The sequence below is a fragment of the Hyla sarda genome, chromosome 5 (assembly GCF_029499605.1).
Source record: "Hyla sarda isolate aHylSar1 chromosome 5, aHylSar1.hap1, whole genome shotgun sequence".
Taxonomy (NCBI): Eukaryota; Metazoa; Chordata; class Amphibia; order Anura; family Hylidae; genus Hyla; species Hyla sarda.
Genome location: NC_079193.1, coordinates 174,953,595 through 174,978,580, shown reverse-complemented (window position 1 = coordinate 174,978,580; position 24,986 = coordinate 174,953,595). Strand labels below are relative to the sequence as shown.

Genomic DNA, 24,986 nt, shown 5'->3' with positions numbered 1-24,986 from the left:
TACAAAAGCATTGTATGTTTATGCTGCCTTCAACATGCGATGGCCTCTGAGAGGCCATCGCATGTTGAAATTATCGTATGTTGGGGCCATCGTAGGTCGGGGGGTCACTGTATCTCCTAGTTTTAGCCCCTTAAGGACCAGCCTATGTTGGACAATGAGGAGCTTGTTTCTTTTTTGTGTATTTTGTTTATTTTTAGTACCGTTCAATTTCTTTATTTACAAATGCAAAAATGTTGCCATTGTTTTTTTCTTTTTTGTTTTCTCTTTTTAACAAGTTAACTTCATCCCTTGTTTAGATTTGACTCAACAAGGGTCACTACAATTAGAGATAAGAAGAGTTAAAAAATAACACTATAAAGACAAAAGAATAAAGAAGCTGTCTGTAATTATTCAGCGTGTTATCTAGAGTAAAGCACAATTTATAAGAAGGAAATCAAAAATACTTCCTACACACCTGGGGTCCCACTGCATCCATCTGTGCTTTGAGTATGTTGCATTTCATGTGATCAGAAGCAGATGAAGGGGGAGATAGTGGAGATAATGGAGAGTGGAGAGGCTTTTCATATAGTTTCTTTTCTTCCACCTTTATTTTACAAAGGGAAAAAAAAAAAACATAAAGCTTTCTATGTTAGATTACAGAAATGTTCTCTAACATATACGTTTTGTTGTCCTTTTAATTACTGTCTACTGTAGCAGAGTATTTCAGCCTTAAATGTTCTAAAGTGAAAAGTGTCTAGTTAATAGCAGTGTAAATTTCTTGACAGTGCACAAAGAAACAACATATATTTTAAAAAGCCGCTGGGACCCGGAGTGAACCCCATGGCTACTAAGCCGGGTCCCAGTTGCTATTTTAAAACATTATTGCTCCGGCATTTCAGAGTACATCATAGTGTTCCATGATCTGCTCACTGAATTTGTTTCATGCTGCCTATGGTTTGGGTCAAATAAAACAGGTGATGGGTTCCCTTTAAAGGAAAATGGTCACCCGTTCACCCGCACTATAACCAGATACACCGAGTTATAGTCAGGGGCGGATCCAGAGTCTAGTCTCAGGAGGGGCACTATCAAGAGTATCATGCGGTGGTCAACACGCCCGCTCCCATAGACTTGCTTTGAGGAGGCATGGTGTGGCGTCACAAAATGTTCCAAACGCTGGGGCAAGGGAGTACCCCTTTAAGTACGCAGCATAGTTCCCCCACACTAGGTAGGCAGCATAGTTCCCCACACTAGGTAGGCAGCATAGTTCCCCACACTAGGTAGGCAGCATAGCTCCCCCACAATAGGTAGGCAGCATAGTTCCCCCACATTAGGTTGTCAGCATAGTTCCCCCACAATAAGTTGTCAGCATAGTTCCCCCACAATAGGTTGTCAGCATAGTTCCCCCACATTAGGTTGTCAGCATAGTTCTTCCCAAATTAGGTTGGCACTATAGTTTCCCCACATTAGGTTGTCGGCATAGTTCCCCAAAAATTGGGTTGGCAGTATAGTTCCCCCCACATTAGGTTGGCAGTATAGTTCCCCCCACATTAGGTTGGCAGTATAGTTCCCCCACATTAGGCTGGCCATATAGTTCCCTGCACATTAGGTTGGCAGTATAGTTCCCCCCACATTAGGTTGGCAGTATACTTCCCCCCACATTAGGTTGGCAGTATAGTTCCCCCCACATTAGGTTGGCAGTATAGTTCCCCCACATTAGGCTGGCCATATAGTTCCCTGCACATTAGGTTGGCAGTATAGTTCCCCCCACATTAGGTTGGCAGTATACTTCCCCCCACATTAGTTTGGCAGTATAGTTCCCCCACATTAGGCTGGCAGTGTAGTTTCCCCCCACATTTGGCTGGCAGTATAGTTCCCCCCCACATTAGGTTGGCAGTATAGTGCTCTGATCACCGCTCCTCCTGTCAGGGGTTAAAGGGGTTCTCCGGTGCTTACACATCTTATCCCCTATCCAAAGGATAGGGGATAAGATGTCTGATCGCGGGAGTCCCGCAGCTGGGGACGCCCGCGATCATACACGCGGCACCCCGTTTGTAATCCGTGCCCAGAGCGTGTTCATTCCGGGACTGATTACGCTCGACCGCAGAGCCGGCGGCGTGTGACATCACGCCCCCGTGTGACGTCATGCTCCGCCCCTCAATGCAAGGCTACGGGAGGGGGCATGATAGCAATCATGCCCCCTCCCATAGCTATGACATCGCACGCCGCCGGCTCTGCGGTCGAGCGTAATCAGTCCCGGAGCGAACACGCTCTGGGCACTGATTACAAACGGGTGCTACGTGCATGATCGCGGGTGTCCCCAGCTGCGGGACTCCCGCGATCAGACATCTTATCCCCTATCCTTTGGATAGGGGATAAGATGTGTAAGCACCTGAGTACCCCTTTAAGATCTACTTCTATTGCCTATAGAACATAGCAGTAGGTCCTGGAACCGGAGGAGCTGTGGTCGGAGCACTGAAGATGATGTGCCGCTGATAACTTACCATGCGTGTGTCTTCGCTTCTCCGCTCTGTCTCTATGGGTGCACACATGGGACATCAGTGACGTCCCTGCGTGCGTACCTTCAGGCAGCCCCTGCATTTTTTAAGTAAACGGGGGTCTGCAGAGAGGTAACCGGGACCTCCTTGTGTCCCGAAAAGATCTTTAGGGACCCAGGGATATCCTGAATGTGATGGGGGAAATTAATCTCAGGGGGGGGGGGCAATTCGCCACTGGTTATAGTGCGGGTGAACAGGAGACCGATGCAGGGTCTCAGACTGCTATACCTTCCTGCATTTTGATACCCCGATCCTCCGAACGGGGCCTATTCTTTCAGCGCTGACTTGCGCTCTGGAGGAAGGCCCGCCGGCTTGTGCATACTGAGCGCTCAGGTGACAAACGCTTATGAATATTTAAATCCAGCCGACGGGCCCGCCTCAAGTCTGCACTGAAAGAGATAATGGCAGAAAAAGACTTCAAGGTGTGATGGGATTCAATGGCGCTGAGCAGGAACAGACACGTCAGGTAGGACGGAAGATAGCTTTATTAAAACAATGCAACGCGTTTCACCTCAGGTGCGGCTTCATCAGGCATAGCTAACAAGGAAGGGGTTGGTCTTTATATACAGGTAAGGATAGTAACCCCTACCTGAACATTTTAAGTTACACTTATGTATACAAAATCGATTGACAAAGTCCACCGGCAACATGCCTGACATGAATTTTACACAATTAAAACAATTCGAAAAGAATTCCATATAAAAATACATAGTTTTACACTAAAAGTTATTTCCTTACAAAAAAATATTTTTCATACACAATTATGATGGACATTTGTTAGTGATGTATGCATATGCCTATGCGCATAGACGATTATATAATAATCAATACTATAATTTAATCTTAATAATTAACTTGAATTTTTATTTCTTTTTATCTTTTATCCATATTAGTTTATTATAAGTTTTTATTTTTCCATTTAAATTATTTAACACACATATTTGAATAACCAAACATGTGTGTAAGGAATATAAATGAATGTGCACCGGCATTTGCATTTTTACCATCATAACAATTTACAAAATAAATAAATAACTCCACATATGGACACCAGCATAAACTTACGGGCACACAAACACATATGCACACGTGTACAGATCTAAAAATACACACACACATATGTTAAAAACTAATCTATGAAAAAAATGCGCAGTGTGAACAGAGTACCAGGATATTTGTCCTTTTTCTTTTTCAACGTACATTCTCTATGGTCTCATTAAATCCTCGCGGAGATAATGTATCTAGTTTATGAATCCAAAAGGATTTGCGATTAATCAAACGTTTATAGAGATTAGGGTGATTTTCCGGAATTTGTTCTAATATTATTAATCTTAAAGAATAGAGAAATGTCACGAAACACTATGTAACAAAAACATTTTTTTATATTAAATCTGTGCTTGCTCATACGGGATCACACCGTCTGAATGGTGCGACCCACGTATTGAATGTTGCAACCACAGGACAATAAATATATTGCAAACTGTGAATTGCAACTGAGGTGATCTTTTATTATATATTTCTTTTGAGTTTGAAAAGACATGAAATTATCTATCCTGGTACCCTGTAGCATGCTGCAACACAAACAGCGCTTGTTGTTGCACGGCACACATCCTCCTGCTCTACCTTCACTTTTATCCATTTTTTCTTTTGTACTTTTATCTTCTATATTTTTAAGTCTGCTTGGGGCTATTAGATTTTTTTAATTTTGTGCGCGTCGATATGTAACTCCAGGGTGTTTAGGAATAATTTGATTTAAAGGGGTACTCCGGTGAAAACCTTTTTTCTTTTAAATCAACTGGTGGCAGAAAGTTAAACATATTTGTAAATTACTTCTATTAAAAAATCTTAATCCTTCCTGTACTTATTAGCTGCTGAATACTACAGAGGAAATTCATTTCTTTTTGGAATGCTCTCTGATGACATCACGAGCACAGTTCTCTATGCTGACGTTTTTATAATAATAGCGCTTTGAACCCAAGTCCCCAGCACTGCAAGGCAGCAGTGCTAACCACTGAGCCACCATGCTGCTTTTAGCATGCGTCTGCCAAGCATGGTTGCTAAAATGGACAGAGATGTCAGCAGAGAGCGCTGTGCTCGTGATGTCATCAGTGTTCCAAAAAGAAAGGAATTTCCTCTGTAGCATTCAGCAGCTAATAAGTACTGGAAGGATTAAGATTTCTTAATAGAAGTAATTTACAAATATGTTTAACTTTCTGCCACCAAATGATTTAAAAGAAAAAAGGTTTTCACCGGAGTACCCCTTTAATATAGGATTCGCCATTATAATGAATCAATTTCTCGCTAGGATTTTTTTAATTTCATTAGCTTTATTATTATAATTTGTAATGAAGTTATATCTAAATTTGTTCTCTCAATTATGATTTTCAATCTTATGTTTATACATCAAGAAATCCGTTTTTTTTATCACTGCTGCCTGCAAATTAAAATCTGTCTCACTGGTACAATTTTTTCTTATGCGAACATACTGCCCATAGGGCACATTTTTAAGCCAATTTGGATAAAAAACTGTTAACGTCAACCCATTTGAAAAAAATGCGGGTGACGATCTGATTTTCTATGTTTCTTGTTATCTCAAGATCCAAAAATTCTGTTGTAACTGAAGAATAATGTAATGCAAATTGTAACCCACATGAGTTGTTGTTCAAAAACGCTGATAAGGGGGGCGGAATAGCGATTTTGGATAGAAATATGTATATCAATGAGGAGAATCGAATACTTTCAGAATTATGAAATCTTGAATAGTGACCCCTCACCTGAGTAATATTGACTCTATATGGATTTAATAAATAGTGGATCTGATTCACAATTATTTGACAAGAGGGAAAACACATTCGTAAATATTAAACATTATTCCCTACCTATTTTTTATTATTTACCTAAGTTACATAAAGATTTAATTAAACCCCCAGGTCGTCCCATCATTTCTGGTATTTTTTCGATTACGGTTAACTTATCTCATTATGTTGATTTATTCCTTCAACCTTAAGTTTTACAATTACCCTCGTATTTGAGGGATTCTACCTAATTAATACAAGATATGAGAAAATTATCCCTCCCCCCCACTTTTTCGTTTCTAACCTTGGATGTATGTTCCCTCTATTCAAATATCAATACAGAGTTGGGCTTGAGCAGCATTGAGCATTTTTTGAATGATGACCAGGATTTAAAAAGTGAGCAAGCGCTATTTTTGTTAAATTCCATCAAATTTATTTTGGAACATAACGTTTTCACTTTCAATAATATAATTTATAGACAGACGAGGGGCTGTGCCATGGGGACGCTAATTTGCTTATGGGGCGATTCGAGTTCCAATACATGGCACAGTGCCCTCTATTCCACCAACACGGTTTATTTTTTAGAAGATTTATTGATGATTTATTCTTTATTTGGACAGGGACTCAGTCAGAGGCAGAAAAATTCATTAAGTTTTTGAACAACAACTCATGGAGGTTACAATTTACATTACATTATTCTTCGGTTACAACAGAATTTTTGGATCTCGAGATAATAAGAACCATAGAAAATTAGATAGTCACCCGCACTTTGTTCAAACGGGTTGACGTAAACAGTTTTTTAAAGTTTTGATGCGCATTATCCAAATTGGCTTAAAAATGTGCCCTATGGGCAGTATGTTCGCATAAGAAAAAATTGTACCAGTGAGACAGATTTTAAATTGCAGGCAGCAGTGATAAAAAAACGTTTTCGAGAAAAGGGATACCCTGAAAAATTACTAAGTGTAGCATATAATAAAGTAAAAAGAAAAAAACAATCGGATTTCTTGATGTATAAACATAAGATTGAAAATCATAATTGAGAGAACAAATTTAGATATAACTTCATTACAAATTATAATAATAATAAAGCTAATGAAATTTAAAAAAATCCTAATGAGAAATTGGTTCATTATAATGGCGGATCCTATATTAAATGAAATTATTCCTAAACACCCTGGAGTTACATATCGACGCGCAAAAAATTGAAAAAAATCTAATAGCCCCAAGCAGACTTAAAAATATAGAAGATAAAAGTACAAAAGAAAAAATGAATAAAAGTGAAGGTAGAGCAGGAGGATGTGTGCCGTGCAACAACAAGCGCTGTTTGTGTTGCAGCATGCTACAGGGTACCAGTAGAGATGAGCGAACTTACAGTAAATTCGATTCGTCACAAACTTCTCGGCTCGGCAGTTGATGACTTTTCCTGCATAAATTAGTTCAGCTTTCCTAGGAATGTATCCACCTTTTCCAGCCCACCGGAGCACCTGAAGGCTGAACTAATTTACGCAGGCAAAGTCATCAACTGCCGAGCCGAGAAGTTCGTGACAAATCGAATTTACTGTAAGTTCGCTCATCTCTAGGTACCAGGATAGATAATTTCATGTCTTTTCAAACACAAAAGAAATATATAATAAAAGATCACCTCAGCTGCAATTCAGTTTGCGATATATTTATTGTCCTGTGGTTGCAACATTCAATACGTGGGTCGCATCATTCAGACGGTGCGATCCCATATGAGCAAGCACAGATTTAATATAAACATTTTTTTTTGTTACATAGTGTTTTGCGACATTTCTCTATTGTCCATAAGGGCAATATTAGTTCTTTAAGATTAATAATATTAGAACAAATTCCGGAAAATCACCCTAATCGCTATCAATGTTTGATTAATCGCGAATCCTTCTGGATTCATAAACTAGAAACATTATCTCCGCGAGGATTTAATGAGACCATAGAGAATGTGCGTTGAAAAAGGACAAAGACAAATATCCTGGTACTCTGTTCACACTGTGCGTTTTTTTTATAGATTCGTTTTTAACATATGTGTATGTGTATTTTTAGATCTGTACACATGTGCATATGTGTTTGTGCGCCCGTAGGTTTACGCGGGTGTCCACATACATGTGCATATGTGGAGTTATTTATTTATTTTGTAAATTGTTATGATGGTCAAAATGCAAATGCCGGTGCACATTCATTTATATTCCTTACACACATGTTTGGTTATTCAAATATGTGTGTTAAAAAAATTTAAAATGGAAAAATAAAAATAAAAACTTATAATAAACTGATATGGATAAAAGATAAAAAGAAATAAAAATTCAAGTTAATTATTAAGATTAAATTATAGTATTGATTATTATATAATCGTCTATGCGCATAGGCATATGCATACATCCCTAACAAATGTCCATCATAATTGTGTATGAAAAAAGATTTTTTTTTGTAAGGAAATTACTTTTAGTGTAAAACTATGTATTTTTATATGGAATTCTTTTCTAATTGTTTTAATTGTGTAAAATTCATGCCAGGCATGTTGCCGGTGGACTTTGTCAATCGATTTTGTATACATAAGTGTAACTTAAAATGTTCAGGTAGGGGTTAATATCCTTACCTGTATATAAAGACCAATCCCTTCCTTTTCAGCTAGGCCTGATGAAGCCGCACCTGCGGTGAAACGTGTTGCATTGTTTTAATAAAGCTATCTTCCGTCCTACCTGATGTGTCTGCTCCTGCTCAGCGCCATTGAATTCCATCACACCTTGAAGTCTTTTCCTGCCATTATCTCGCTTGCATGGGAAGGCTGCAGACTGGACCTGTTTCTCACTCACTCTGACCACTGTTGTCTGTGAGCTTACACAACCGCTTATGGTAAGGGCATTTCCCATTGTACCTGCGGATTCCCTACCTTGCGGTATTACGCTATGGAGTGCTATTCTCTTTCTTTGAAAGAGGGGAACCTTTGGAGGATCGAGGTTCCGGACTTTAGGTAGATATAGCACTTCGAGATCCCGCATCGGTCTCCTGTTCACCCGCACTATAACTCGGTGTAACGCATTATAGTGCTTTTCCTTTAAAAGCCAATGCAAAACATATAGCAATACCTTATTTGTGTTGATACGCAAAGCCGGCCACGGAGAACCAATTTTTGTGCTTTCAACATCAGTTTTTTTCAAATGTCCTGAAGTTTCTTCATAAAGACATGGGGCTCCAGCAGACAACCCTAAAATAAAAATAAAATAGTAATGAAGAACAATAACATTTTCAATCCTAAATAATTCATGTCCAGATTTAAATAGTCAAGTATAACGTTCATAGGTTAAGCAAAATTCTATTTATTGAGTTATGTTAACATAGATTTGCAAAGTATAACAGAGATCAATCAGGTGTTTTGTTTTAAAGGGGTACTCCTGTCGAAACTTTTTAGTTTTTTCTGTCCATTTTAGGAACTGTCCAGTACAGTAGAAAATCCCCATAGCAAACATATGCTGCTCTGGACAGTTCCTAAAATGGACAGCAGAGGTCAGCAGAGAGCACCGTGGTCTTGACATAAGAGAAATCCAAAAAGGAAAACATTTCCTCTGTAGTATACAGCCCCTAAAAAGTACTGGAAGGATTAAGATTTTTTAATAGAAGTAATTTACAAATCTGTTTAACTTTCTGGCACCAGTTGATTTTGTTTTCCACGGGAGTACCCCTTTAAAGGGGTACTCCGGTGCTTACACATCTTATCCCCTTTCCAAAGGATGGGGATAAGATGCCTGATCACGGGAGTCCCGCAGCTGGGGACACCCATGATCATGCACGCGGCACCCCGTTTGTAATCAGTCTCCGGAGCGTGTTCACACCCCCTCCCGTAGGCTTGCATTGAGGGGCGGAGCGTGATGTCACACGCCGCTGGCCCTGCGGTCGAGCGTAATCAGACCCGGAGCGCACACGCTCCGGGGACTGATTACAAACGGGGTGCCGTGTGCATGATCATGGGCGTCCCCAGCTGCGGGACTCCTGCGATCAGGCATCTTATCCCCTATCCTTCGGATAGGGGATAAGATGTGTAAGCACCGGAGTACCCCTTTAAGGTAAAATAAAAACTTGAGAAGAAAAAGAAAAAAAAGTTTGTTTAACCCCTTCAGGACGGAGACCATTTTGGCCTTAAGGACCGGAGCGTTTTTTGCACATCTGACCACTGTCACTTTAAACATTAATAACTCTGGAATGCTTTTAGTTATCATTCTGATTCCGAGATTGTTTTTTCGTGACATATTCTACTTTAACATAGTGGTAAATTTTTGTCGATACTTGCATCCTTTCTTGGTGAAAAATCCGTAAATTTGATGAAAAATTTGAAAATTTAGCATTTTTCTAACTTTGAAGCTTTCTGCTTGTAAGGAAAATGGATATTACGAATACATTTTTTTTTGGTTCACATACACAATATGTCTACTTTATGTTTGCATCATAAAATTGACAAGTTTTTACTTTTGGAAGACACCAGAGGGCTTCAAAGTTCAGCAGCAATTTTCCGATTTTTCACAAAATTTTCAAACTCAGTATTTTTCAGGGACCAGTTCAGGTTTGAAGTGGATTTGAAGGGTCTTCATATTAGAAATACCCCATAAATGACCCCATTATAAAAACTACACCACCCAAAGTATTCAAAATGACATTCAGTCAGCGTTTTAACCCTTTAGGTGTTTCACACGAATAGCAGCAAAGTGAAGGAGAAAATTCACGATCTTCATTTTTTACACTCACATGTTTTTGTAGACCCAATTTTTGAATTTTTACATTGGGTAAAAGGACACAATTTTTACTTGTATTTGTAGCACAATTTCTCTCGAGTAAGCACATACCTCATATGTCTATGTAAAGTGTTCGGCGGGCGCAGTAGAGGGCTCAGAAGGGAAGGAGCGACAAGGGGATTTTGGAGAGTACGTTTTTCTGAAATGGTTTTTGGGGGGCATGTTACCTTTAGGAAGCCCTTATGGTGCCAGAACAGCAAAAAAAAACCACATGGCATAACATTTTGGAAACTAGACCCCTCGGGGAATGTAACATGGGATAAAGTGAACCTTAATACCCCACAGGTGTTTCATGACTTTTGCAAATGTAAAAAAAAAAAAAAAATTTACCTAAAATGCTTGTTTTCCCAAAAAAATTTTATTTTTAAAAAGGGTAATAGCAGAAAATACCCCTAAAAATTTGAAGCCCAATTTCTCCCTATTCAGAAAACACCCCATATGGGGGTGAAAAGTGCTCTGCTGGCGCACTACAGGTCTCAGAAGAGAAGGAGTCACATTTGGCTTTTTGAACGCAAATTTTGCTCTGGGGGCATGCCGCATTTCGGAAGCTCCTATGGTGCCAGGATAGCAAAAAAAAACCACATGGCATACCATTTTGGAAACTAGACCCCTCGGGGAACGTAACAAGGGGTTAAGTGAACCTTTATACCCCACAGGTGTTTCACGACTTTTGCATATGTAAAAAAAAATTTTTTTTTTTACCTAAAATGCTTGTTTTCCCAAAAATGTTACATTTTTAAAAAGGGTAAAAGCAGAAAATACTCCCAAAATTTGTAACACAATTTCTCCCGAGTACGGCGATACCCCATATGTGACCCTAAACTGTTGCCTTGAAATACGACAGGGCTCCAAAGTGAGAGCGCCATGCGCATTTGAGGCCTAAATTAGGGATTGCATAGGGGTGGACATAGGGGTATTCTACGCCAGTGATTCCCAAACAGGGTGCCTCCAGCTGTTGCAAAACTCCCAGCATGCCTGGACAGTCAACGGCTGTCCGACAATACTGGGAGTTGTTTTGCAACAGCTGGAGGCTCCGTTCTGGAAACAGTGGCGTACCAGACGTTTTTCATTTTTATTGGGGAGGGGAGGGGGGCTGTGTAGGGGTATGTGAATATGTAGTGTTTTTTACTTTTTATTTTATTTTTTGTGTTAGTGTAGTGTAGTGTTTTTAGGGTACAGTCACATGGGCGGGGGTTCACAGTAGTTTCTCGCTGGCAATTTGAGCTGCAGCAGAAAGTTTGCGTCAGCTCAAATTTGCAGCCAGATACTTACTGTAATCCTCCGCCCATGTAAGTGTACCCTGTACGTTCACATTGGGGGGGACATCCAGCTGTTGCATAACTACAACTCCCAGCATGCCCGTTGGCTGTCGGTGACTGCTGGGAGTTGTAGTTTTGCAACAACTGTAGGCACACTGGTTATGTATCACTGAGTTTGTGACCTAACTCAGTGTTTCACAACCAGTGTGCCTCCAGCTGTTGCAAAACTACAACTCCCAGCATGTACGGTGCATGGTGTACGGTGACTGCTGAGAGTTGTAGTTTGCAACAGCTGGAGGCACACCGGTCGTGAAACACTGAGTTAGGTAAAAAAAAAAACTCTGAGTTTCACAACCAGTGTGCCTTCAGCTGTTGCAAAACTACAACTCTCAGCAGTCACCGACAGCCAACGGGCATGCTGGGAGTTGTAGTTATGCAACCAGCAGATGCACCACTACAACTCCCAGCATGCACTTTAGCTGTTTGTGCAAGCTGGGAGTTGTAGTTAGACAACAGCTGAAGGTACACTTTTCCATAGAAAGAATGTGCCTCCAGCTGTTGCAAAACCATAAGTCCCAGCATGCCCATAAGGGAATGCTGGGAGTTGTGGTGGTCTGCCTCCTGCTGTTGCATAACTACAGCTCCCAGCATGCCCTTTTTGCATGCTGGGAGCTGTTGCTAAGCAACAGCAGGAGGCTGTCACTCACCTCCAACGATCCAGACGCTGCAGGTCAGTCCCGCCGCCGCAGCTGCTCCTGGGGCCCCGATCCCAACAGGGGCGCCGGGGATCGGGGTCCCCAGCACCGGGGGTCGTCTTCCCGCACCTGCTCACGTCCTCCAGAAGAGGGGCGGAGCGGGTGCGGGAGTGACACCCGCAGCAGGCGCCCTGATTGGTCGGTAATCCGGCCGGTAATCCGGCCGACGAATCAGGGCGATCGTGAGGTGGCACCAGTGCCACCTCACCCCTGCAGGCTCTGGCTGTTCGGGGCCGTCAGAGACGGCCCCGAACAGCCAGTAATTCCGGGTCACCGGAGACCCGATTGACCCGGAATCACCGCAGATCGCTGGACTGAATTGTCCAGCGATCTGCGGCGATCGCCGACATGGGGGGGCATAATGACCCCCCTGGGCAATATGCCGGGATGCCTGCTGAACGATTTCAGCAGGCATCCGGCTCCGGTCCCCAACCGGCTAGCGGTGGGGGCCGGAATTCCCACGGGCGTATGGATACGCCCTCGGTCCTTAAGGACTCGGGATTCAGGGCGTATCCATACGCCCTATGTCCTGAAGAGGTTAATGCCATGTTCTTACCCTTATAACAATAACATTTTTCCACCTACGGAGCTGTTTTATGGTAAATTTTTTGTGTCATGAGCTGTAGTTTTTAACAGTACCCCTTTTTGCATATATGACTTTTTGATCACTTTTTGTTACTTTTTTCTGGGACGTGATGTGATCAAAAATCAGCAATTTCTTTGTTTGGAATATTTTTTGGAATATATATATATATATATATTTATATTCCCCAAAAATATTTCTATGTGTAATTATTTTTAATTTTTCTTTCTTTTTTTTTTTACACATTGTGTGCCCCCCAGCAATGATGTCAGTCATTACAGGCAGATGTCAGCTGCTGATAGCAGTGGGGATCTGCCGATTGTGATGCGGACCTGACTCGCGGGCCCGCACCATATTCCCCTCACCTGACCCATCATGTATCGTGTATCGGTACATTATAGGTCAGGAAGGGGTTAAAGTTAAAATTGCCAACAACCAGTATAAAATCATCTCCCATTCCCAAAGCAACACTGATTCACTTCCTACCCACATTTCCTCTTCTTTACTACCAGTGTTTGATATAATACCTGAAGGCTTAAGGTTCTCCTTTTCTTAATGAAATATAGCCTGCATTAGTGACCCTATTCCCTCACACCTTGCCCAGTCTCTTTCCGGCTGTCACTTTTCACCTAACTGAAATATTTTAAGTGTTCACAATAGAAAGAATGGCACTCGCATGTCCATCTGGTGCAGCAATCTTTATCTTAAAACAGCAGTAAGCTCGACCAGGATTAAGGCGGACACAAGGTATTAGCCATTTTGCCCTGTTCACGGTGTTTCTTCTGACCATGTGGTGTGCCCCATTCTTTCTAATGTGGACACTTTGTATGGGCATTTTTATATGCTTTCTGGAGGAGAACACCACTTACCCCTGGTCTGGTGGATGTGCGTCTTGCCACGCTGTGGTCAGTGTGGGCTTCCATAGCCTAGAGGGACATGAGGAGAGCTAGTACTGACCGCTTTGTCTCTTTGCTAGTTTTGAAATATTTTAGTGATTGTTCAGCCAAAACAGCTTCTGCAGTAGTGTCCTGCCTCAGCCACTTATTTGCTGAGCGGGTGTGTGATATCACATCCTAGAACTTGGAGGTGCCATACAGTGGGCCGCACAGCTCCATTGTAATGGCACCATGGGAACAAAGAAGGCAAGAGACAGTTCTATTATATATATATATTTTTTACTTACAACCTCCCTGTCCACATTTTATTTAGAAAGTTTTGGTTGGACTACCCCTTAAACCTCGCCCTTTCTTTTGGTATCTTCCACTTCTGAATAAAAAACAAACAAAAACAAAACTGTACCTGTTCTGTGCAGCTAACTACCCCCTCCCCCATCCCCCCTGCATCTTCAAAAACTTCTGAAGCACCTGTTATATGTTCTTGCTTAATCAGCCATCCCTATGCTTATTCTCTTTATGACCCTTTACAGCATTTACAATCTGGTCTGCAGACTGTACAGAAACTGTCCTTACTAAAGTGTAGAGTAGTCTAACAGCACCTACTTTCTACTGATTCTTCTGGATCTCTCTGCAGTTTGCACTGTAGATCACTACTTGCTATACACTCTTTTGATCTTAAAAGGGTTTTAATGTATTGCAACACATATACGGTAAGGTGAGTTACACTCACTGCTCATGTGCCGCAAGTCTGCGTGACATGAAACTGATAGGGGAGGATAGGATAGGAGATAGGGGAGAGGAAGAAAAGAAAAAAAAACACACAGGGTGCGCTCCTAGTGAAGATCGCTTGGATGGAGAGGCAGAGAGGAATAATATAGGGTCCTTACCCTTAACCCCTTAAGGACACAGCGCATTTGGGCCTTAAAGGAGTACTCCAGCGCAAAATAACTTATCCCCTATCAAAAGGATAGGGAATGAGTTATAGATCGCAGGGGGTCCGAGCGCTGGGGCCCCCCGGGATCTCCTTGACGGGGCCGCGGTAGTCTGCAGGAAGTGAAGTTTCGTCCCCAGCAGAAAGCCGCGGCAGACACTACCCCTCCATGTATCTCTATGGGGTACATGGAGGGGGCGTGTTGGCCGCCGCGTCATGCGGGGACGGAACGCCCCCTTTCCTGTACATTGCAGCGGCCCCGTACCGAAGATCATGGGGGGCCCCAGCGCTCGGACCCCCCACGATCTATAACTTATCCCCTATCCTCCGGATAGGGGATAAGTTATTTTGCACTATAGATGTCCTTTAAGGACTTTATTTTTATGTTTTTGTTTTTTACTCCTTGCCTTAAAAAAATCATAACTCTCTTATATTTTCATCCACAGACTAGTATGAGGGCTTGTTTTATGTGCAACCAGTTGTCCGTTGTAATGCTATCACTTACATTAAAATAAAATGTATGGCATAACCAAAAAAATACTATTTGTGTGGGAAAATTAAAAAGAAAACTGCAATTTTGCTAATTTTGGAAGGTTTTGTTTTCACGCCGTACAATTTACGGTAAAAATCACATGTGTTCTTTATTCTTTGGGTCAATACAATTAAAATGATACCCATGATAACATACTTTTCTATTACTGTTGAGCTTAAAAAAATTGCAAACTTTAAAATCCCCCTATTTTTAAGACCTTTTTCATTTTTTCGTATAAGCAGCGGTATGAGGGCTAATTTTTTGTGCCGTGATCTGTACTTTTTATTGATACCAAATTTGCATATATAAAACTTTTAATACATTTTTTATAAATTTTAATAAAATGTTAGAAAAAAGCAGCTATTTTGGACTTTCTTTTTTTTTTACGTTCACGCCGTTCACCGTACGGTGTCATTAACATTTTATTTTAATAGTTCAGATATTTACACATGCGGCGATACCAAATATGTATATAAAATATTTTTTTTTACACTTTTTCGGGGTGAAATAAGGGAAAATGGAAAATTTATGTTTTTATTGGGGGAGGGGGGTTTTCACATTTTTGTTTTACTTTTTTACTTTTATTTTTACACTTTTGTAGTCCCCATAGGGGACTATTTATAGCACTCATTCCATTGCTAATACTGTTCAGTGCTATGCATAGGACATAGCACTGATCAGCATTATCGGTGATCTTCTGCTCTGATCTGGATGATCGAATCGCCACGGCAGCGTTGCAGGCGATCTGATCATCCATTTTAGTGACCTCGATGCTGCAGATGCCTTGATCTGTATTGATAATGGCATCTGAGGGGTTAATGGTGGACATCCGCATGAACGAAGATGTCTGCCATTACCAGCGGGTTTCTGGCTGCTATCAGCAGCCGGGACCTGCCGCGCATGACCCGAGCATCGCTCTGATGCTCGCCGTTATGCATAGGACGTAAATGTACGTCCTGGAGCATTTAGTACCAGCTCACCAGGACATACATTAAGTCCGGTGTCGTTAAGGGGTTAAGTGTTGCGCTAAGGGCACAACACCTACAGTGGCTTCTGGAAGTAAATTGCAGGATAGCCGCCAAGTGGAACTCCAAAGAATGACATCAGTCGGTCCTGTTTAGATACATGGCAGTGGAAAAAAGGAAGATGTTCCCCCCAATGAAGACGCTGGTCCCACTGGACAAGATGTGGGAACTTCATTGCAATAAAGTTCACACATCTTATCCAGTGGGACCAGCGCCTTCATTGGGGGGAACATTTAGCTTTTTTCCACTGCCATGAAACTGCCTCTGTCATAGCACAGACTACTTGCAACCAGGGGTGGAGATAAATAAAAATGAGACAGGACTGCACTACAGTGAAAAAATGGTGTGAAGATTTAGTTGGCCAAAACAAAGCAAATCATTGCACATTTGCCAAAATATGTATACACAGCAGAGGTGCAAGGTTTGTATATCAATCTTGGAGAGAGAAAGAGGGAAAAGCCAGGAAATAGGCCAGAGGTGTAGCAAGGCATTTCTTTATCTTCATTTCGTCTTCCACACAAAATTGTCTCCTGTCAAATAACAGTTTTTTTTTTTACCCATCCCATCCTAGTACATATGCACATGTCCAAGTTGCTAGCTAGTTAGCGCAGCGATGAGCTGCAGGAGATCGCCGGCGAGACCTGGCTGTCAATGACAGCCGGGGTCCTGGCTCACCTGCCGAGACCGGGACCGGCATCATGCAGTACAGATATAACCTGTAAAAAGTGAGAAGTAAAAAAAATAAAAGATTTTTTTTTAAATAAACAGTACAAAAAATAAAATAAATGCCCCTTTCTCAATATAACCCTATATTATCACCAAAAATTAAAAAAAACACCCAACTCCATACATAATAGGTATTGCTATGTCTGTAATGACGTACAATAATGCTGTAAAAAAAATAAAAAATAAAACAAAAAAACACAAAGAAATGATAATTTTGGTCCAAAAACATGGAATAAAAAAAGATCATGAATTACACAAATAGCATGACTCACACAAATGGTACCAATAAAAAGTAGCTCAACAAATATTTACCACTAATATAAAGTACAATATGTCACACAAAATAAATCTCAGAATAGCGTCACTAAATAAAAGCATGCTAGAGGTATTATCACTTAAAGAGACACAGGGCAGATTTGAAAAATTGGGCATGGTTATTAAGGTAAAAACAGGCGGAATCCTTAAGTGATTAAATGGGCACTCTCATTAAAACACATTTTTGCTATTGCACTCCTTATGATAAATAAAAAATATTTCTAATATACTTTGTTTAAAAGAATGAAGCTTTCTATGTTTTATTTGTGCTTAAAAAAGCTCCAGAGCACATTTTCCCCCATCTCATACACAGGCTTTGGACCGAAGCCCAAACACAGGAAGTGCAGCCTGGAGTATTGAGGGGGGGGGGGGGGGTCCAACCAACAGCATATGGCAGTTAAGTGTGAGAGGAGTTTTGATTGGATGAGGCTGAACACCCCCCCCCCCCTCAGCACTCCAGGCTGCACTTTCTGTGTTTGGACTTCAGTCCAAAGTTTGTGTATAGGATGGGGGAAAATGTGCTCTTGAGCTTTTTAATCACAAATAAAACATAGAAAACTTCCTTTTTTTTAAACAAAGTATATTGGAAATATTTTTTATTTACCATAAGGAGTGCAATAGCAAAACTTTTTTTAAAGAGAGTTACCCTTTAATGCAAGCATTCTTGATTGTCACTTTAACTCCATAGCAATTGATGTAGAGAGCTGCACACTTGTACGGTCCTTTCTCCATTCAGGGACGTGCATCTACCTATACCCCATGGATATGGCATAAATGTGTACAATGAAAATATCCCTCTATCTTAAAGGGGTACTCTGGCCCTAATACATCTTATCCCCTATCCAAAGGATAGGGGATAAGATGTCTGATTGCGGGGGGTCCTGCCACTGGGGACTCCCGCAATCTGTCATTCAGCACCCCGCTCTTCGCAGCGCTGGAGGCTCCAAGTCTGCAGGGTGACGACCACGGGCCGGAGTATCATGATATCATGACTCCACCCCCTCAATACAAGTCTATGGGAGGGGGCGTGACGGCCGTCAAGTATGAGTATGAGTGAAAGCAGGGATAGGAATAAAGTTTCTACATTCAGTTATCTCATTGCTATTTCTGCTTGCCTCTGTCTATCTTATCAGTCTTTATTCTGTATCTTGTGTTTTTTATTATTAGGAGCCTATGTCATACTGCTGGCCTCTTATGAAGAAACCTCCACTTGTGCAAGTTACTGTGCAATTACTAAACAGGAACATAATTTGTGATGTTGCAGATGATGCCCCCATCAGTGTAGTAATAAGATAGCAAGGGAAAAATAACTATATAGAGATGCACGTCATCCAAGGTAATTTTCTATTGTTTTACTATTCTCTTGCTAACACTTGCAGCATAGAATTATATTATTTTCACACAGTAAGCGAAGAACATCCAGCACTCAGGGTAGCATAATAAAACTTCTTTTTTTATTGCATGTTAATGAAATACAGCAAATACATGGCATACATAGGAAAAATACAGATGTTATGAGTCTTAAGAAGTGAACCTTGCTCACAAGATGCAATTAAAAAAATAAAAAAAAACATCTCAGAATGAATGTGTTATTTATGTGTTAAAACTCAATACAAAAATCTTAGGTTCATTAGCAGAAATTCCACATATGCAGGAGTGTGTAAAGATGGTGAAGCTGCTCCAAACTTTAACCTTTTTTAACATCTTAAAGTCAATAGACGTATATTAATGTCCATTGCCGGCTCCCGATATGTGAAGCGCGCTCAGGAGCTAAGCACACTTCTTACCCGACAGGTCCCGATTGCTGTCAGCAACCAGGACCCGCGGCTGATACCGGACATCGCCGATCGGGCTGATGTCCGGTATTAACCCTTTAAAGCTGCGATTAAAGTTGATTGTGGCAACTAAAACGGGAGAGAACACATGCCGGTTAGCTCAGAGGGCTGTTTGGGACCACCGTGGAGAAATTGTGGTGTCCCGAACAGCTGAGAGGACGGCTGGAGGGCCCTTACCTGCCTCCTCGCCGTAAAATCTGTGCCTCGATGCTCCAGCCATGCTCTGCAGGCTGGAGCAATCGAGCACAGATAACAATGATCAATGCTATGCATTGTTCAGTGTATGCAATCTAAGGATTGCATGTAATAGCCCCCTATGGGGACAAAAAAATGTGTAAAAAAGTAAAAAAACTAAAAAAAAGTTAATAAATGTGATTTAACTCCTTCCCTAAAAAAGTTTAAATCAACCCCCTTTTTCCATTTAAAAAAAATATATATATGTAAACAAAAATAAACATATGGTACCATTGCACGCGGAAATGTCCTAACTATAAAAATATAATGTTAATTAGAGATGAGCGAATTGAAGCTGACGAATCCGAATTTGTTACGAATTTCAGGAATTTTGCTTCATTAAATTCCATTAGTGTGGTCCAGGCTCCAGGGCATCTAAAATAGCGTATCCACATGTGAGGACATGGGGCAAGGAACTCTAGGAAGGTCAGAAGGCAAGGCAAGAAGGCGGGTAGGCGTGATGACCCTGAATCACATGCAGTATGAAGCCTATCAGCAGCCAATCACCCCTGTGATGTCGCAGCCCTATATAATCGGCAGCCATATTCCGGCTAGTCACTTCTTTCTTTACACTGCAGAGAGATAGGACACACAGCCTGTGTGTGTGTATGTCACACAGGAAAGCTTTTTCCAGCAGTGTTTCACATCCAAGTCACATCAGTGTTCTGGTGGACAGAGTAGTGCTTTTTTTCACTGAAATTTATTTTTACTGCAGTCATTAACCTCCCAGTCACTTTCTACAGCATTGTATTACAGAGAGGGGCAGAAAGCTGTGTGTTGCCTCATACATTTGAACAAGCTGCCTCAGCTTCTTAAACCTTAGCAGTGGATGGGGGAATAATATTTCAGCGCAATTCTGTGTCTTTGTTCCACAACAAATGGTCTGCTGGTTATACTAGTCTGTAGACGGTATAATACCTAGCAGTCCATTAATAATAGTCTGTGGGAGAGTGCACTTTTGGGTTTAGTACACAGCTTTTGTGTGCTGCAGCACTGTTGTGTACTGCTGGTGTGCAAAAATACGTTTTTTTAAGCGTACTGTAGAACATTTTTCTACCCTCATAAGTGCATACCACACACCTACATCTAAGTAGTGTATTATTTTGTACCTGTTAATCCGTAAAGGGCCTAGATACTGTGAAAGTCCAGGCAAAAGTACTCACCAGCTGCTGTTCTAGACAAATACTGTTTTAAGCATAGGGAAGCATATTCTACTGCCCTTATATACGCACTAAGTATGTCAGGAAGAGAAGTGCCAGGACGAGGAGTGACAGAGGCCTCATCAGGCGCAGGCAGAGGTCGCAGCAGACTAGGGGCGGGTGGCAGCAGGAGTCTCAGCGAGAGGCCTGAGCTCCCGGTATCAGCTAGCGGTCCTGTCTCGACCAGCAACCCATCTGCCGTCATCGATTGGTTAACATGGTCATCCACTTCATCACAAGTGACATCTCATACCCCCAGTCAACAGTCGGTGGGTTCCTCAGACACAACCCTCAGTTGGCATGGCCTGGGAGCAGTCCCTGTCCTCCCATTGCCTCTTTCCTATGCTGTTCCCACCCCTAAAGAAGTATCTTATGCTGTGGGTTCAGCTCCACTATTCAGTGAGGACAATCTAATAGAGGACAGTCAGCAGCTACTGCCCAGCCAAGAAGTGGAGGAGACATCCGCCGCTTCCTACGCTAGGGCAGCAAGTAGTGATGAGGAGAGTGACGTGGGAGGCGGTGTTGCCAGCATTCAGGGTCCTGAAGCAGACACTGTTGAGGAACCTAAGGAGGACATCAGTGACGTGCATACACTTGTTGATGATGATGCCGATCGCAATTGGGAGCCGGGTGCAGAAGGGTCTTCATCATCATCATCAGGAGAAGAGGGTTGCAGGTTGCCCGTAAGGCAGCAGCTGAGCCAGCAAGGTGGTAGCATGGTTGGCAGTCAGCATGGTGGCACAAGTGGAAATTCTGGAGCCAAACTTGCCCAGGGTAGATCACCCGCTTTGCGGCAGCCTACCTTCCCGGGAGGTAGTGGAACAGGGGTTCCTGGAGATGGCAGCAGTAGCAATCATTTAGTGTGGACTGTTGGTGGGAAAATCAGCTACTCGGTGGTGTGGCAGTTTTTCATCAAGCATCCGGAAGAGGTTACCATAGCCACATGAAAAATGTATCAGCAGAAGGTGAAGTGTGGCCAGGGTCCCAATGCTGGCACCACTGCCCTGCGTCAACATATGTTGCGCCACCATAACGCGGCCTGGGAGAACCATGGCTCCGATGTGGTGGTCCAGCCTGCTGCATCCACCACCTCAGCCGAAGGGAGCTGTGTGTCATACCCTCCTTTTGTCGCTCCAGATGCTCCTGCTCCTCCTACTTTTAGTCAGTCATTCCACCAACAATCCATCGGCGAAGCCATGTCCAAGAGACAACAGTATGCACCCACTCATCCAACGGCGCAGAAGCTGAATGTGCTCCTGTCCAAGTTGCTGGTGCTGCAGTCCCTCCCTTTTCAAGTGGTGGACTCTGCACCTTTCAGAGAACTGATGGCTTGTGCTGAGCCGAGGTGGAGAGTGCCAAGCCATCATTTATTTGCGAAGAAGGCAGTACCAGCCTTGCACAATTTTGTGTAAGAGAAGGTGGGCCAGTCCTTGAGCCTGTCGGTGTGTAAAAAAGTGCATGGCAGTACCGACATCTGGAGCTGTAACTATGGTTAATGTGGTTCCACTGGGTTAATGTGGTTCCTACACAGCCACAACACCAACTTGGACAGGTCATGCCGCTTCCTCCTCCACGCTCTCAGGCAGTTGGTCCTGTGACAGTGTGCAACTCCACCTCCTCATTCTCCACCGTGTCCTCAGTCCCCACTGCCCAGACAAGTCTCAGTTCCCTTTCAGCATACCATGTGTGCAGGGCACGGTGGTGTTACGCTGTTCTTCACATGGTTTGCCTTGGCAAACGGAGTCATACAGGGGAGGAACTGCTAAAAGTCATTCATAAAGAAATCTGAGCATGGCTTACTCAGCAAAAACTGGAAATGGGAACCATGGTGACTGACAAAGGGAAGAACATCTTATCTGCGCTGCGACAGGGGGCTGAGCCATGCCCCCTGCATGGCACACATGTTCAATCTGGTTGTCAAGCGGTTCCTGAAGTGTTCCCCCCATTTGCAAGACATCCTAACAATGGGAACGAAACTTTGCATGCACTTCAGCCACTCATACATCCCAAAGCACAGCCTCCTTGAGCTGCAGCGTCAGAACGTTATCCCCCAACCTAGTCTGATTTGCGACATTACCACAGGTTGGAATTCCACCCTCCATATGGTGGACCAACTTTATGAACAGAGAAAAGCCATCATCGATTTCTTGATGATCAAAGCAGATAGGGGGACTCCCCTGTGTAACTTCAATGTTAACCAGTGGCAGCTCATACGTGACACCTGCTGTTTGCTCAGGCCCTTTGAGGAAGCCACATTATTAGTAAGTCGCCAGGATTACGGGATGAATTACGTCATTCCACTGCTTCATTTCCTACAACACGTGTTGGAAACGATGGCTGGTCAGGGCAATAGAGACATGGCGCCTACATCTCACGGCCACATGAGCCCTGTGGGGGCTGAACTGAAGGAGGAGGGGGAGGAGCACAGTGGAGAACAGTTTAGGTTTCACCAAATGGGTGGTTTCTCTAGTCATCTGACAGGAGAGGAGGAGCAGGAGCAGCCAGATGAGCAAGAGGGTTATGAGGAAGGCGAGACAGAGGACCCAGACTCACCGTGGCAGTATGCAATGGAGATGGAGGCAGGGAGTCCCTCCGAGTCACTTACACAAATAGCACGATGCATGCTCACTTGCTTGCGTAGTGATTACCGTATTGTCACCATTCGGCAGCGGGATGACTTCTGGCTCTCCACCTTATTGGACCCTCACTACCGCCACAAAATGGGGGCCTTTTTTACACCCACTGAGAAGGAGGACAAACTGACCTACTACAGAGACATCCTACGTAGTCAGTTGTCCGATGCTTATCTGCGCCATCGTCCATCCTATCGCAGGTCTGACTCGGGGGGCCCTCTGCGCTCACCTTCCACTGCCATGGCTGCTGGGGAGGGGTGGGGTGGCAGGAGTAGTACCAGCTCCACCAGCAGCAGCCTGAGTCTACAGTCGCTGATGAGTACCTTTCTTCAGCCGCATAGAGAAGCAACAGATAGACCTGGAGCAGGACCTGAACCAGCAGGTGGTTGCATACCTTGACATGACCATGCCAACACACCTTGAAGATCCTCTGGACTTCTGGGCAGCCAAACTTGATTTGTGGCCGCAACAAGCAGAGTTTGCCCTGGAAAAGCTGTCCGGCCCGGCCAGTAGTGTGCCATCAGAGTGGGTGTTTAGTGCAGCAGGGGCCTTAGTCCCCCCAAGGAGAACTCGTCTGTCCACAAAAAATGTGGAGAGACGGACCTTTGTGAAGATGAATTAGGCAGGGATCAGCCAGGATTTCCACCCACCAATGCCTGATGCATCAGAGTAGATTGATATTGGTGCCACACCAACACTTCACAAATATGGATAGTGCCAAACAGATTTAAGGCGCCGCTCCCCATTTACAAGCATTCCTCTGCATCAGACCTTTTTTACCCACCTTCGTCATCGGGTACTGGTATTGCCACCCACCGCACCACTCTGTCACTGGGTCCCTTTCAGGACTCTTGATGCTGCTGCTGCCACCTCCAGGCGGTCTCATTCAGCCACTATATCGTCTCCTCATGCTTCTGCCAACTCCAGGCTGTGCCATTCAGCTACTATATGGTCTCCTCATGCTTCAGCCACTTCCAGGCTGTACCATTCAGCCACTATATGGTATCCTCATGCTTCTGCCAACTCCAGGCTGTGTCATTCAGGCACTATATGGTCTCCCCATGCTTCAGCCACCTCCAGGCTGTGCCATTCAGCCACGATATGGTCTCCTCATGCTTCAGCCAACTTCAGACTGTGCCATTCAGCCACTACATGGTCTGCTCATGCTTCAGCTATCTCCAGGCTGTGCCATTCAGCCACTATATTGATTAATGATGCTGCTGGGCCTGGAACATTACCTACAAATTTTCATGGTAGCACTAGCTACCATCAATCTTCAATTTAAATTTTAAAATTCATCTTAAAATCTTAGGGATTGTGAGGCCCAATGGTCTCCTCATGCAGCCACGAGCTGCAGGCTGTGTCATTCAGCCACTATATCGTTTGCTGATGCTGCTGGGCTTGGGACATTACCTACACATTTTCATGGTAGCACTAGCTACCATAAATCTTCAAATTAAATAAAAAAATTCCTAATCTTAGGGATTGTGAGGCCCTATGGTCTCCTCATGCTGCTGTGAGCTGCAGGCTGTGTCATTCAGCCACTATAAGGTTTAATGATGCTGCTGGGCCTGGGACATTACCTACACATTTTCATGTTAGCACTAGCTACCATAAATCTTCAATTAACATTTTAAAATTCACCTTTAAATCTTCGGGATTGTGAGGCCCTATGGTCTCCTCATGCTGCCGCGAGCTGCAGGCTGTGTCATTCAGCCACCATATGGTTTACTGATGCTGCGGGGCCTGGAACATTACCTACAAATTTTTAGGGCAGCACTAGCTACCATAAATCTTCAATTTAAATTAAAAAATGTATCTTAATCTTAGGGATTGTGAGGCCCTATGGTCTCCTCATGCTGTCGTGAGCTGTAGGCTGTGTCATTCAGTCACTTTATGGTTTACTGATGCTGCTGGGCCTGGGACATTACC

General features: G+C 43.0%; 1 protein-coding gene across 1 annotated transcript in view; it reads right to left on the bottom strand.

The window, feature by feature from the left end:
* Positions 1-24,986, bottom strand: part of LOC130273646 (band 4.1-like protein 4B) — a 200,261-nt gene that overhangs the window by 163,406 nt on the left and 11,869 nt on the right. Inside the window, exons 2-3 of the mRNA XM_056520801.1 lie at positions 8,434-8,552; positions 455-583 (exon numbers count right to left, since the gene is read on the bottom strand). Of these exons, the coding sequence (XP_056376776.1) occupies positions 455-583; positions 8,434-8,552 (248 nt within the window). The remainder of the gene's footprint in view (positions 1-454; positions 584-8,433; positions 8,553-24,986) is intronic.